At 55.0% G+C, this 13,263-nt stretch overlaps 1 protein-coding gene across 2 annotated transcripts in view; it reads right to left on the minus strand.

Annotated features, from left to right (window-relative positions):
- Positions 1 to 10,657, minus strand: part of LOC119963245 (calcium uniporter regulatory subunit MCUb, mitochondrial-like) — a 243,696-nt gene extending 233,039 nt beyond the window's left edge. The window contains exon 1 of one of the 2 annotated variants that reach the window (XM_038792052.1): positions 10,393 to 10,655. In XM_038792052.1, coding sequence (XP_038647980.1) covers positions 10,393 to 10,476 — 84 coding nt within the window. In that variant the 5' untranslated portion in view covers positions 10,477 to 10,655. Of the gene's footprint in view, positions 1 to 10,392 lie in introns of both variants that reach the window. The other variant, XM_038792053.1, reaches the window with a different exon arrangement.
- Between the last annotated feature and the right edge of the window lie 2,606 nt (positions 10,658 to 13,263).

Consider the following 13,263-nt stretch of genomic DNA (forward strand, 5'->3'; position numbering starts at 1 on the left):
CCCGTGTCTGCACTCTCTCTCAGCCCGTGTCTGCACTCTCTCTCAGCCCGTGTCTGCACTCTCTCTCAGCCCGTGTCTGCACTCTCTCTCAGCCCGTGTCTGCACTCTCTCTCAGCCCGTGTCTGCACTCTCTCTCAGCCCGTGTCTGCACTCTCTCTCAGCCCGTGTCTGCACTCTCTCTCAGCCCGTGTCTGCACTCTCTCTCAGCCCGTGTCTGCACTCTCTCTCAGCCCGTGTCTGCACTCTCTCTCAGCCCGTGTCTGCACTCTCTCTCAGCCCGTGTCTGCACTCTCTCTCAGCCCGTGTCTGCACTCTCTCTCAGCCCTGTGTCTGCACTCTCTCTCACCCTGTGTCTGCACTCTCTCTCACCCTGTGTCTGCACTCTCTCTCACCCTGTGTCTGCACTCTCTCTCACCCTGTGTCTGCACTCTCTCTCAGCCTGTGTCTGCACTCTCTCTCAGCCTGTCTGCTCTTTCTCTCAGCCTGTGTCTGCTCTCTCTCAGCCCGTGTCTGCACTCTCTCTCAGCCTGTGTCTGCACTCTCAGCCTGTGTCTGTACTCTCTCTCACCCTGTGTCTGCACTCTCCCTCAGCCCGTGTCTGCACTCTCCCTCAGCCCGTGTCTGCACTCTCTCTCACCCTGTGTCTGCACTCTCTCTCACCCTGTGTCTGCACTCTCTCTCACCCTGTGTCTGCACTCTCTCTCAGCCTGTGCCTGCACTCTCTCTCAGCCTGTGTCTGCACTCTCTCTCAGCCTGTGTCTGCACTCTCTCTCAGCCTGTGTCTGCACTCTCTCTCAGCCTGTGTCTGCACTCTCTCTCAGCCTGTGTCTGCACTCTCTCTCAGCCTGTGTCTGCACTCTCTCTCAGCCTGTGTCTGCACTCTCTCTCAGCCTGTGTCTGCACTCTCTCTCAGCCTGTGTCTGCACTCTCTCTCAGCCTGTGTATGCACTCTCTCTCAGCCTGTGTCTGCACTCTCTCTCAGCCTGTGTCTGCACTCTCTCTCAGCCTGTGTATGCACTCTCTCTCAGCCTGTGTCTGCACTCTCTCTCAGCCTGTGTCTGCACTCTCTCTCAGCCTGTGTCTGTACTCTCTCTCTCTCTCAGCCTGTGTCTACTCTCTCTCTCTCAGCCTGTGTCTGCACTCTCTCTCAGCCTGTGTCTGCACTCTCTCTCAGCCTGTGTCTGCACTCTCTCTCAGCCTGTGTCTGCATTCTCTCTCAGCCTGTGTCTGCACTCTCTCTCAGCCTGTGTATGCACTCTCTCTCAGCCTGTGTCTGCACTCTCTCTCAGCCTGTGTCTGCACTCTCTCTCTCAGCCAGTGTCTACTCTCTCTCAGCCTGTCTGCTCTTTCTCTCAGCCTGTGTCTGCTCTCTCTCTCAGCCTGTGTCTGCACTCTCTCTCTCAACCTGTGTCTTCTCTCTCTCTCTCAGCCTGTGTCTGCTCTCTGTCTCTCTCTCAGCCTGTGTCTGCACTCTCTCAGCATTTGTCTGCTCTCTCTCTCAGCCTGTGTCTACTCCCTCTCATTCTGTGTCTACTCTCTCTTAGCCTGTGTCTACTCTCTCTCAGCCTGTGTCTACTCTCTCTCAGCCTGTGTCTACTCTCTCTCAGCCTGTGTCTACTCTCTCTCTCAGCCTGTGTCTACTCTCTCTCTCAGCCTGTGTCTACTCTCTCTCTCAGCCTGTGTCTACTCTCTCTCTCAGCCTGTGTCTACTCTCTCTCTCAGCCTGTGTCTACTCTCTCTCTCAGCCTGTGTCTGCTCTCTCTCTCTCTCAGCCTGTGTCTGCTCTCTCTCTCTCTGTCTGTGTCTGCTCTCTCTCTCTCTCTCAGCCTGTGTCTGCACTCTCTCAGCATTTGTCTACTCTCTCTCTCAGCCTGTGTCTGCTCTCTCTCTCAGCCTGTGTCTACTCTCTCTCTCATTCTGTGTCTCCTCTCTCTCATTCTGTGTCTCCTCTCTCTCATTCTGTGTCTCCTCTCTCTCTCAGCCTGTGTCTACTCTCTCTCTCAGCCTGTGTCTACTCTCTCTCTCAGCCTGTGTCTACTCTCTCTCTCAGCCTGTGTCTGCTCTCTCTCTCTCAGCCTGTGTCTGCTCTCTCTCTCTCTCAGCCTGTGTCTGCTCTCTCTCTCTCAGCCTGTGTCTGCTCTCTCTCTCTCAGCCTGTGTCTGCTCTCTCTCTCAGCCCGTGTCTGCTCTCTCTCTCAGCCCGTGTCTGCTCTCTCTCTCAGCCCGTGTCTGCACCCTCTCTCAGCCCGTGTCTACTCTCTCTCTCAGCTTGTGTCTACTCTCTCTCAGCCTGTGTCTACTCTCTCTCAGCCTGTGTCTACTCTCTCTCTCAGCCTGTGTCTACTCTCTCTCTCAGCCAGTGCCTGCTCTCTCTCTCAGCCAGTGTCTGCTCTCTCTCTCAGCCCGTGTCTGCTCTCTCTCTCAGCCCGTGTCTGCACCCTCTCTCAGCCTGTGTCTGCTCTCTCTCTCAGCCTGTCTGATCTCTCTCTCAGCCTGTCTGATCTCTCTCAGTCTGTGTATGCTCTCTATCTCTCTCTCAGCCTGTGTCTGCTCTCTGTCTCTCTCTCAGCCTGTGTCTGCTCTCTCTCTCTCAGCTTGTGTCTGCTCTCTCTCTCTCTCTGATCCTGTGTCTGCTCTCTCTCTCTCTCTCAGAATGTGTCTTAGAGTCATAGAACAGTACAGCACAGAACAGCCCCTTCGGCCCTCAATGTTGTGCCGAGCCATGATCACCCTACTCAAACCCACGTATCCACCCTATACCCGTAACCCAACAACCCCCCCCCCCTTAACCTTACTTTTATTAGGACACTACGGACAATTTATCACGGCCAATCCACCTAACCCGCACATCTTTGGACTGTGGGAGGAAACCGGAGCACCCGGAGGAAACCCACGCACACAGGGGGAGGACGTGAAGACTCCACACAGACAGTGACCCAGCCGGGAATCGAACCTGGGACCCTGGAGCTGTGAAGCATTTATGCTAACCACCATGCTACCCTGCTGCCCATATCTCTCTCAGCCTGTGTCTGCTCCCTCTCTCTCTCAGCCTGTGTCTGCGCTATCTCTCAGCCTGTGTCTGCTCCCTCTCTCTCTCAGCCTGTGTCTGCTCCCTCTCTCTCTCAGCCTGTGCCTGCGCTCTCTCTCAGCCTGTGTCTGCTCTCTCTCTCAGCCTGTGTCTGCTCTCTCTCTCAGCCTGTGTCTGCTCTCTCTCTCTCTCAGCCTGTGTCTGCTCTCTCTCTCAGCCTGTCTGCTCTCTCTCTCAGCCTGTGTCTGCTCTCTCTCTCAGCCTGTGTCTGCTCTCTCTCAGCCTGTGTCTGCTCTCTCTCTCAGCCTGTGTCTGCTCTCTCTCTCAGCCTGTGTCTGCTCTCTCTCTCAGCCTGTGTCTGCTCTCTCTCAGCCTGTGTCTGCTCTCTCTCAGCCTGTGTCTGCTCTCTCTCTCTCAGCCTGTGTCTGCTCTCTCTCTCTCTCAGCCTGTGTCTGCTCTCTCTCTCTCAGCCTGTGTCTGCTCTCTCTCTCAGCCTGTGTCTACTCTCTCTCTCAGCCTGTGTCTACTCTCTCTCTCAGCCTGTGTCTACTCTCTCTCTCAGCCTGTGTCTACTCTCTCAGCCAGTGCCTGCTCTCTCTCTCAGCCCGTGTCTGCTCTCTCTCTCAGCCCGTGTCTGCTCTCTCTCTCAGCCCGTGTCTGCTCTCTCTCAGCCCGTGTCTGCTCTCTCTCTCAGCCCGTGTCTGCACCCTCTCTCAGCCTGTGTCTGCTCTCTCTCTCAGCCTGTCTGATCTCTCTCTCAGCCTGTCTGATCTCTCTCAGTCTGTGTATGCTCCCTCTCTCACTCAGCCTGTGTCTGCTCTCTGTCTCTCTCTCTGCCCGTGTCTGCTCTCTCTCTCTCAGCCTGTGTCTGCTCTCTCTCTTAGCCTGTGTCTGCTCTCTCTCAGCCTGTGTCTGCTCTCTCTCAGCCTGTGTCAGCTCTCTCTCTCTCTCAGCCTGTGTCTGCTCTCTCTCTCTCAGCCTGTGTCTGCTCTCTCTCTCAGCCTGTGTCTACTCTCTCTCTCAGCCTGTGTCTACTCTCTCTCTCAGCCTGTGTCTGCTCGTTCTCTCAGCCTGTGTCTGCTCGCTCTCTCAGCCTGTGTCTGCTCGCTCTCTCAGCCTGTGTCTGCTCTCTCTCTCTCTCTCTCAGCCTGTGTCTGCTCTCTCTCAGCCTGTGCCTGCTCTCTCTCTCTCAGCCTGTGTCCGCACTCTCTCAGCCAGTGTCTACTGTCTCTCAGCCTGTGTCTGCTCTCTTTCTCAGCCTGTGTCTGCACTCTCTTTCAGCCTGTGTCTGCTCTCTCTCAGCCCGTGTCTGCACTCTCCCTCAGCCCGTGTCTGCACTCTCCCTCAGCCCGTGTCTGCACTCTCCCTCAGCCCGTGTCTGCACTCTCCCTCAGCCCGTGTCTGCACTCTCCCTCAGCCCGTGTCTGCACTCTCCCTCAGCCCGTGTCTGCACTCTCCCTCAGCCCGTGTCTGCACTCTCTCTCAGCCCGTGTCTGCACTCTCCCTCAGCCCGTGTCTGCACTCTCCCTCAGCCCGTGTCTGCACTCTCCCTCAGCCCGTGTCTGCACTCTCCCTCAGCCCGTGTCTGCACTCTCCCTCAGCCCGTGTCTGCACTCTCCCTCAGCCCGTGTCTGCACTCTCTCTCAGCCCGTGTCTGCACTCTCTCTCAGCCCGTGTCTGCACTCTCTCTCAGCCCGTGTCTGCACTCTCTCTCAGCCCGTGTCTGCACTCTCTCTCAGCCCGTGTCTGCACTCTCTCTCAGCCCGTGTCTGCACTCTCTCTCAGCCCGTGTCTGCACTCTCTCTCAGCCCGTGTCTGCACTCTCTCTCAGCCCGTGTCTGCACTCTCTCTCAGCCCGTGTCTGCACTCTCTCTCAGCCCGTGTCTGCACTCTCTCTCAGCCCGTGTCTGCACTCTCTCTCAGCCCGTGTCTGCACTCTCTCTCAGCCCGTGTCTGCACTCTCTCTCAGCCCGTGTCTGCACTCTCTCTCAGCCCGTGTCTGCACTCTCTCTCAGCCCGTGTCTGCACTCTCTCTCAGCCCGTGTCTGCACTCTCTCTCAGCCCGTGTCTGCACTCTCTCTCAGCCCGTGTCTGCACTCTCTCTCAGCCCGTGTCTGCACTCTCTCTCAGCCCGTGTCTGCACTCTCTCTCAGCCCGTGTCTGCACTCTCTCTCAGCCCGTGTCTGCACTCTCTCTCAGCCCGTGTCTGCACTCTCTCTCAGCCCGTGTCTGCACTCTCTCTCAGCCCGTGTCTGCACTCTCTCTCAGCCCGTGTCTGCTCTCTCTCTCAGCCTGTGTCTGCTCTCTGTCTCTCTCTCAGCCTGTGTCTGCTCTCTGTCTCTCTCTCAGCCCGTGTCTGCTCTCTCTCTCTCAGCTTGTGTCTGCTCTCTCTCTCTCTCTGATCCTGTGTCTGCTCTCTCTCTCTCTCTGATCCTGTGTCTGCTCCCTCTCTCTCTCAGCCTGTGTCTGCTCCCTCTCTCTCTCAGCCTGTGTCTGCTCCCTCTCTCTCTCAGCCTGTGTCTGCTCCCTCTCTCTCTCAGCCTGTGTCTGTTCCCTCTCTCTCTCAGCCTGTGTCTGCGCTCTCTCTCTCAGCCTGTGTCTGCGCTCTCTCTCAGCCTGTGTCTGCTCTCTCTCTCTCAGCCTGTGTCTGCTCTCTCTCTCTCTCAGCCTGTGTCTGCTCTCTCTCAGCCTGTGTCTACTCTCTCTCTCTCAACCTGTGACTGCTCTCTCTCTCAACCTGTGACTGCTCTCTCTCTCAACCTGTGACTGCTCTCTCTCTCAGCCTGTGTCTGCTCTCTCTCTCTCAGCCTGTGTCTGCTCTCTCTCTCAGCCTGTCTGCTCTCTCTCTCAGCCTGTACCTGCTCTCTCTCTCAACCTGTGACTGCTCTCTCTCTCTCTCAGCCTGTGTCTGCACTCTCTCTCAGCCTGTGTCTGCTGTCTCTCTCTCAGCCTGTGTCTGCTGTCTCTCTCTCAGCCTGTGTCTGCTGTCTCTCTCTCAGCCTGTGCCTGCTGTCTCTCTCAGTCTGTGTCTGCTCTCTCTCTCTCAGCCTGTGTCTGCTCTCTCTCTCTCAGCCTGTGTCTGCTGTCTCTCTCTCAGCCTGTGTCTGCTCTCTCTCTCAGCCTGTGTCTGCTCTCTCTCTCTCAGCCCGTGTCTGCTCTCTCTCTCTCTCAGCCTGTGTCTACTCTCTCTCTCTCAGCCTGTGCCTGCTCTCTCAGCCTGTGTCTGCACTCTCTCTCAGCCTGGGTCTGCTCTCTCTCTCAGCCTGTGTCTGCTGTCTCTCTCTCAGCCTGTGTCTGCTGTCTCTCTCTCAGCCTGTGTCTGCTGCCTCTCTCTCAGCCTGTGTCTGCTGTCTCTCTCTCAGCCTGTGTCTGCTCTCTCTCAGCCTGTGTCTGCTCTCTCTCTCTCAGCCTGTGTCTGCTCTCTCTCAGCCTGTGTCTGCTCTCTCTCTCAGCCTGTGTCTGCTCTCTCTCTCTCAGCCTGTTTCTGCTCTCTCTCTCTCTCAGCCTGTGTCTACTCTCTCTCTCTCAGCCTGTGCCTGCTCTCTCAGCCTGTGTCTGCACTCTCTCTCAGCCTGGGTTTGCTCTCTCTCTCAGCCAGTGTCTACTGTCTCTCAGCCTGTGTCTGCTCTCTTTCTCAGCCTGTGTCTGCTCTCTTTCTTTCTCAGCCTGTGTCTGCACTCTCTTTCAGCCTGTGTCTGCTCTCTCTCAGCCTGTCTGCTCTCTCTCAGCCTGTGTCTACTGTCTCTCTCAGCCTGTGTCTACTGTCTCTCAGCCTGTGTCTACTCTCTCTCTCTCAGCCTGTGTCTACTCTCTCTCTCTCTCAGCCTGTGTCTACTCTCTCTCTCTCTCTCTCTCTCTCTCTCACCCTGTGTCTGCTCTCTCTCTCTCAGCCTGTGTCTACTCTCTCTCTCTCAGCCTGTGTCTACTCTCTCTCTCAGCCTGTGTCTACTCTCTCTCTCTCTCTCTCTCTCACCCTGTGTCTGCTCTCTCTCCCTCAGCCTGTGTCTGCTCTCTCTCTCTCAGCCTGTGTCTACTCTCTCTCTCTCTCTCAGCCTGTGTCTACTCTCTCTCTCTCAGCCTGTGTCTGCTCTCTCTCTCTCTCAGCCTGTGTCTACTCTCTCTCTCAGTCTGTGTCTACTCTCTCTCTCTCAGCCTGTGTCTGCTCTCTCTCTCTCTCAGCCTGTGTCTGCTCTCTATCAGCCTGTGTCTGTTCTCTGTCTCTCTTTCAGCCTGTGTCTGCTCTCTCTCAGCCTGTGTCTGCTCTCTCTCTCAGCCTGTGTCTACTGTCTCTCTCTCTCAGCCTGTGTCTACTCTCTCTCTCTCTCAGCCTGTGTCTGCTCTCTCTCTCAGCCTGTGTCTACTGTCTCTCTCTTTCAGCCTGTGTCTACTCTCTCTCTCTCTCAGCCTGTGTCTGCTCACTATCAGCCTGTGTCTGTTCTCTGTCTCTCTTTCAGCCTGTGTCTGCTCTCTCTCAGCCTGTGTCTGCTCTCTCTCTCAGCCTGTGTCTACTGTCTCTCTCTCTCAGCCTGTGTCTACTCTCTCTCTCTCTCAGCCTGTGTCTACTCTCTCTCTCTCTCAGCCTGTGTCTGCTCTCTCTCTCAGCCTGTGTCTACTTTCTCTCTCTCAGCCTGTGTCTACTCTCTCTCTCTCTCAGCCTGTGTCTGCTCTCTCTCTCAGCCTGTGTCTGCTCTCTCTCTCTCTCAGCCTGTGTCTGTTCTCTGTCTCTCTCTCAGCCTGTGTCTGCTCTCTGTCTCTCTCTCAGCCTGTGTCTGCTCTCTGTCTCTCTCTCAGCCCGTGTCTGCTCTCTCTCTCTCAGCTCGTGTCTGCTCTCTCTCTCTCTCTGATCCTGTGTCTGCTCTCTCTCTCTCTCTGATCCTGTGTCTGCTCCCTCTCTCTCTCAGCCTGTGTCTGCTCCCTCTCTCTCTCAGCCTGTGTCTGCTCCCTCTCTCTCTCAGCCTGTGTCTGCTCCCTCTCTCTCTCAGCCTGTGTCTGTTCCCTCTCTCTCTCAGCCTGTGTCTGCGCTCTCTCTCTCAGCCTGTGTCTGCGCTCTCTCTCAGCCTGTGTCTGCTCTCTCTCTCTCAGCCTGTGTCTGCTCTCTCTCTCTCTCAGCCTGTGTCTGCTCTCTCTCAGCCTGTGTCTACTCTCTCTCTCTCAACCTGTGACTGCTCTCTCTCTCAACCTGTGACTGCTCTCTCTCTCAACCTGTGACTGCTCTCTCTCTCAGCCTGTGTCTGCTCTCTCTCTCTCAGCCTGTGTCTGCTCTCTCTCTCAGCCTGTCTGCTCTCTCTCTCAGCCTGTATCTGCTCTCTCTCTCAACCTGTGACTGCTCTCTCTCTCTCAGCCTGTGTCTGCACTCTCTCTCAGCCTGTGTCTGCTGTCTCTCTCTCTCAGCCTGTGTCTGCTGTCTCTCTCTCAGCCTGTGTCTGCTGTCTCTCTCAGTCTCTGTCTGCTCTCTCTCTCTCAGCCTGTGTCTGCTCTCTCTCTCTCAGCCTGTGTCTGCTGTCTCTCTCTCAGCCTGTGTCTGCTCTCTCTCTCAGCCTGTGTCTGCTCTCTCTCTCTCAGCCTGTGTCTGCTCTCTCTCTCTCTCAGCCTGTGTCTACTCTCTCTCTCTCAGCCTGTGCCTGCTCTCTCAGCCTGTGTCTGCACTCTCTCTCAGCCTGGGTCTGCTCTCTCTCTCAGCCTGTGTCTGCTGTCTCTCTCTCAGCCTGTGTCTGCTGTCTCTCTCTCAGCCTGTGTCTGCTGCCTCTCTCTCAGCCTGTGTCTGCTGTCTCTCTCTCAGCCTGTGTCTGCTCTCTCTCAGCCTGTGTCTGCTCTCTCTCTCTCAGCCTGTGTCTGCTCTCTCTCTCTCAGCCTGTGTCTGCTCTCTCTCTCAGCCTGTGTCTGCTCTCTCTCTCAGCCTGTGTCTGCTCTCTCTCTCTCTTAGCCTGTGTCTGCTCTCTCTCTCTCTCAGCCTGTGTCTACTCTCTCTCTCTCAGCCTGTGCCTGCTCTCTCAGCCTGTGTCTGCACTCTCTCTCAGCCTGGGTTTGCTCTCTCTCTCAGCCAGTGTCTACTGTCTCTCAGCCTGTGTCTGCTCTCTTTCTCAGCCTGTGTCTGCTCTCTTTCTTTCTCAGCCTGTGTCTGCACTCTCTTTAAGCCTGTGTCTGCTCTCTCTCAACCTGTCTGCTATCTCTCAGCCTGTCTGCTCTCTCTCAGCCTGTGTCTACTGTCTCTCTCAGCCTGTGTCTACTGTCTCTCAGCCTGTGTCTACTCTCTCTCTCTCAGCCTGTGTCTACTCTCTCTCTCTCTCAGCCTGTCTACTCTCTCTCTCTCTCTCTCTCACCCCGTGTCTGCTCTCTCTCTCTCAGCCTGTGTCTACTCTCTCTCTCTCAGCCTGTGTCTACTCTCTCTCTCAGCCTGTGTCTACTCTCTCTCTCTCTCTCTCTCACCCTGTGTCTGCTCTCTCTCCCTCAGCCTGTGTCTGCTCTCTCTCTCTCATCCTGTGTCTACTCTCTCTCTCTCTCTCAGCCTGTGTCTACTCTCTCTCTCTCAGCCTGTGTCTGCTCTCTCTCTCTCAGCCTGTGTCTACTCTCTCTCTCAGTCTGTGTCTACTCTCTCTCTCTCAGCCTGTGTCTGCTCTCTCTCTCTCTCAGCCTGTGTCTGCTCTCTATCAGCCTGTGTCTGTTCTCTGTCTCTCTTTCAGCCTGTGTCTGCTCTCTCTCAGCCTGTGTCTGCTCTCTCTCTCAGCCTGTGTCTACTGTCTCTCTCTCTCAGCCTGTGTCTACTCTCTCTCTCTCTCAGCCTGTGTCTACTCTCTCTCTCTCTCAGCCTGTGTCTGCTCTCTCTCTCAGCCTGTGTCTACTGTCTCTCTCTCTCAGCCTGTGTCTACTCTCTCTCTCTCTCAGCCTGTGTCTACTCTCTCTCTCTCTCAGCCTGTGTCTACTGTCTCTCTCTCTCAGTCTGTGTCTACTCTCTCTCTCTCAGCCTGTGTCTGCTCTCTCTCTCTCTCTCAGCCTGTGTCTGCTCTCTATCAACCTGTGTCTGTTCTCTGTCTCTCTTTCAGCCTGTGTCTCTCTCAGCCTGTGTCTGCTCTCTCTCAGCCTGTGTCTGCTCTCTCTCAGCCTGTGTCTGCTCTCTCTCAGCCTGTGTCTGCTCTCTCTCTCAGCCTGTGTCTGCTCTCTCAGCCTGTGTCTCTCTCAGCCTGTGTCTGCTCCCTATCCTGGCCGGTTCTGTTCTCTGGGTGTGAATATGAGATGCTCTTGACTCTCAATCTTGTCTCCGGGCTCCGTGTGAATCAGAGTGTGTTGTCAGCGGCCGGACCCGCTGTGTGTGTGCCACATGTATCTGTTACACCCTCTGTGTGTGTGTGTGTGTGTGTGAGTACTCACCGCTGCCCACCGCCGGCTGCCCAGCACAGCCTGCCTGCTGACTGGGACCCACACATTCAGCAGCACTCTCCGACACAAAGCCATGTCTCTCTCTCTCTGCACTCTTCCTGCTGGCTGCACGATCTTGCTGGTTAATATCCGCCGCTTGGTGTGGCTTCCTCTCTCTTTACTCCTCCTTCTCACCGCACCCGCTCCTTTTCATCTCCTCCTCCTCCTCCCCTGTGTGCCGGAGTCAGCGGCTCCCAGCTACTCACCAGCAGCTCACTTGTGAGTCAACTCTGAAGTGAAGCAGGGCGACCTCTGCTGCTCCTCTCCATAAACTCTCCTCCTTCCCACTGCCACCAGGCGGAGACAGGGCTGCACCAGGGTGCCTACAAACACCTTTAGCAGAATATAGACAGACTGAGGTGCAGAGGGACCTGGGTGTCAGGGAGTCACGAAGGCTAGCCTGCAAGTCATCAGTAGGGGCAAATGGGATGTTGGTCTTTTTGCAAGGTAGGTGGGAGAATACAAAAGTTTGGAAGTGTTGCTGCAACTGTACAGGGCATCGGTGAGACCGCCCACACAGAGTGAAGTTCTGGTCTCCACATGAGTGGAATGTGAGGCAGTTCACAGAAGAGCTGATTCATAGGGTGAAAGGGTTGGCTTACCAGGAAAGATTGAGAAGGTCGGATCTATACTCATTGGAGTTTAGAAGGATGAGAGATGATCTTATTGAAGCTTGTAAGAAGCTGCGGGGGGCTTGCACCGTGGTGGATGCTGAGAGGATGTTTCCTGGTGCCAGGAAGTCTCGGCACAGAGACGAGGAGGAATTTCTTCTCTCAGAGGGGAGTTGGTCTTCGAAATTCTCTTCCACAGAGAGCTGTAGATTCTGGGTCCTTGACTATATTCATGGCTGTGTTGGACAAATTCTTCAACAAGGGAGTCAAGGGCAGCACGGTAGCACTATGGTTAGCGTTGCTGCTTCACAGCGCCAGGGTCCCAGGTTCGATTCCCGGCTTGGGTCATTGTTGTGCGGAGTCTGCCCGTTCTCCCCGTGTCTGCGTGGGTTTCCTCCAGGTGCTCCGGTTTCCTCCCACAAGTCCCAAAATAAGTGCTGTTAGGTGAATTGGACATTCTGAATTCTCCTTCTGAGTCCCTGAACAGGTGCCGGAGTGTGGCGACTCAGGGCTTTTCACAGTAACTTCATTGCAGTGTTCATGTAAACCTACTTTGTGACAATAAAGATTATTATTATAAAAGGGTTATGTGTGCCTCCCCCTCAGCTTCAGACCACACACTTTCCCGTTCTGCAGCCCATAATTTGCTGCAGGCAGGCTAGGTGGTCCTTCTGTCCGTCACTGGGGAAGAAGTACCTCCTTCTGGAGCTCCTGGCTTATCCGATTGGCCGGCAACTATTTTGGTCAGAAGTGGGGATGTTGGCTGATGATTGCAGTGTGCAGTTCCATTTGCAATTCCTCAGATGTTGAAGCAGCCTGTGTCTACATACAGCAAAGCCTATACAACATTCAGGTTTGGGCTGATAGGTGGCAGGTAATATCCAGGCCACACAAATACCAGGCAATGTCCATCTCCTATAAACCAGTCTAACCATCTCCTCATGGCATTCAATCACAACCCATCAAGCCTCGGTAACAGCATCTTCAAAATCCATGACCTCTACCACCTAGGAGGGACCAAGACAGTGGGGGGCAATTTCCCCCCCGTATTCCGTCTGGTGCACCTCCTGCTATTCCCGGAGAATAACGGCAGAGCCTCTAAACAGGGTTTGTGCCGAATGTCAAACAGATCACAATGCTCCCAACCCGCCGAACACAAACGTTTTTTCTCATTTAAATATGCTCAGCACTTGTGAGGCCGGAGTGTGCCGGCTCCCCTGCGAGGTTGGCACTGCCCTGGTACCGGGTTTGCATTGCCTGGGTGCCAGGGTGCCAAGGGGCAGGGCCCTCAGTGACTCCATAGTGGGATATGCTCACTTGTGTGTGTGTGGTGGGGGGGGGGGGGGGGGGGGGGTGAGACGATGCCCCGATGCCAATGAGGATGGATGGGGTTGGGTCTGGGTCACCCTCATGCAAATGTGGTGGAGGGGGGGGGGGGGGGGGGGAAGAGTGTGATGCAGATATTTAGATTTGGTGATGGGGGTTGCGGACGTTACCCTGTCTGTGGCGGGGGGGCACTGTCCATCGGTGGGGCTGTGGGGGGTCCTTTAACCTAACTTTGAGATCAGGGCACCCTTTCTGATCTCTGAAATGAATGAAATGAAAATCGCTTATTGTCACGAGTAGGCTTCAATGAAGTTACTGTGAAAAGCCCCTAGTCGCCACATTCCGGCACCTGTTCGGGGAGGCTGGTACGGGAATTGAACTGTGCTGCTGGCCTGCTTTAAAAGCCAGCGATTTAGCCCAGTGTGCTAAACCAGCCCCTAATCTGGTCTTGCCTGTGTCTTTAGTTCCCCACTCCAGAAAAAAATTGAAGTGTGTGATAATTCAGTGAGAATTTCCCCAAGCTACACAAAATTGACTAAGTGTGGATGAATTGCCACGGGAATTGTGCCGGAACTGGATTCTCAACAGTTTTGCCGCCCAAAATGGCACTTCAGTCATTGTTTTGGGGGAATCGTCCTCAAAATACACATGGGAACCTATCGTCTGCAAGTTGCCATCCACCACCTACTAACATGACTGGGAAATATATCACTGTTCATCGCCATTGTTGGGTCAAAACACGGAAACTCCAGTCCTAACAGCACTATGGTTGTACCTACACCCCATGGATTGCTCACCACCAGCTTCTCAAGGGCACTTAGGAATGGGCAATAAACACTGGCCCAGCCAGCAATGCCCACACCTCTGACAAAAACACAGCTGCTAA

The sequence above is a fragment of the Scyliorhinus canicula genome, chromosome 3, assembly GCF_902713615.1.
Source record: "Scyliorhinus canicula chromosome 3, sScyCan1.1, whole genome shotgun sequence".
Taxonomy (NCBI): Eukaryota; Metazoa; Chordata; class Chondrichthyes; order Carcharhiniformes; family Scyliorhinidae; genus Scyliorhinus; species Scyliorhinus canicula.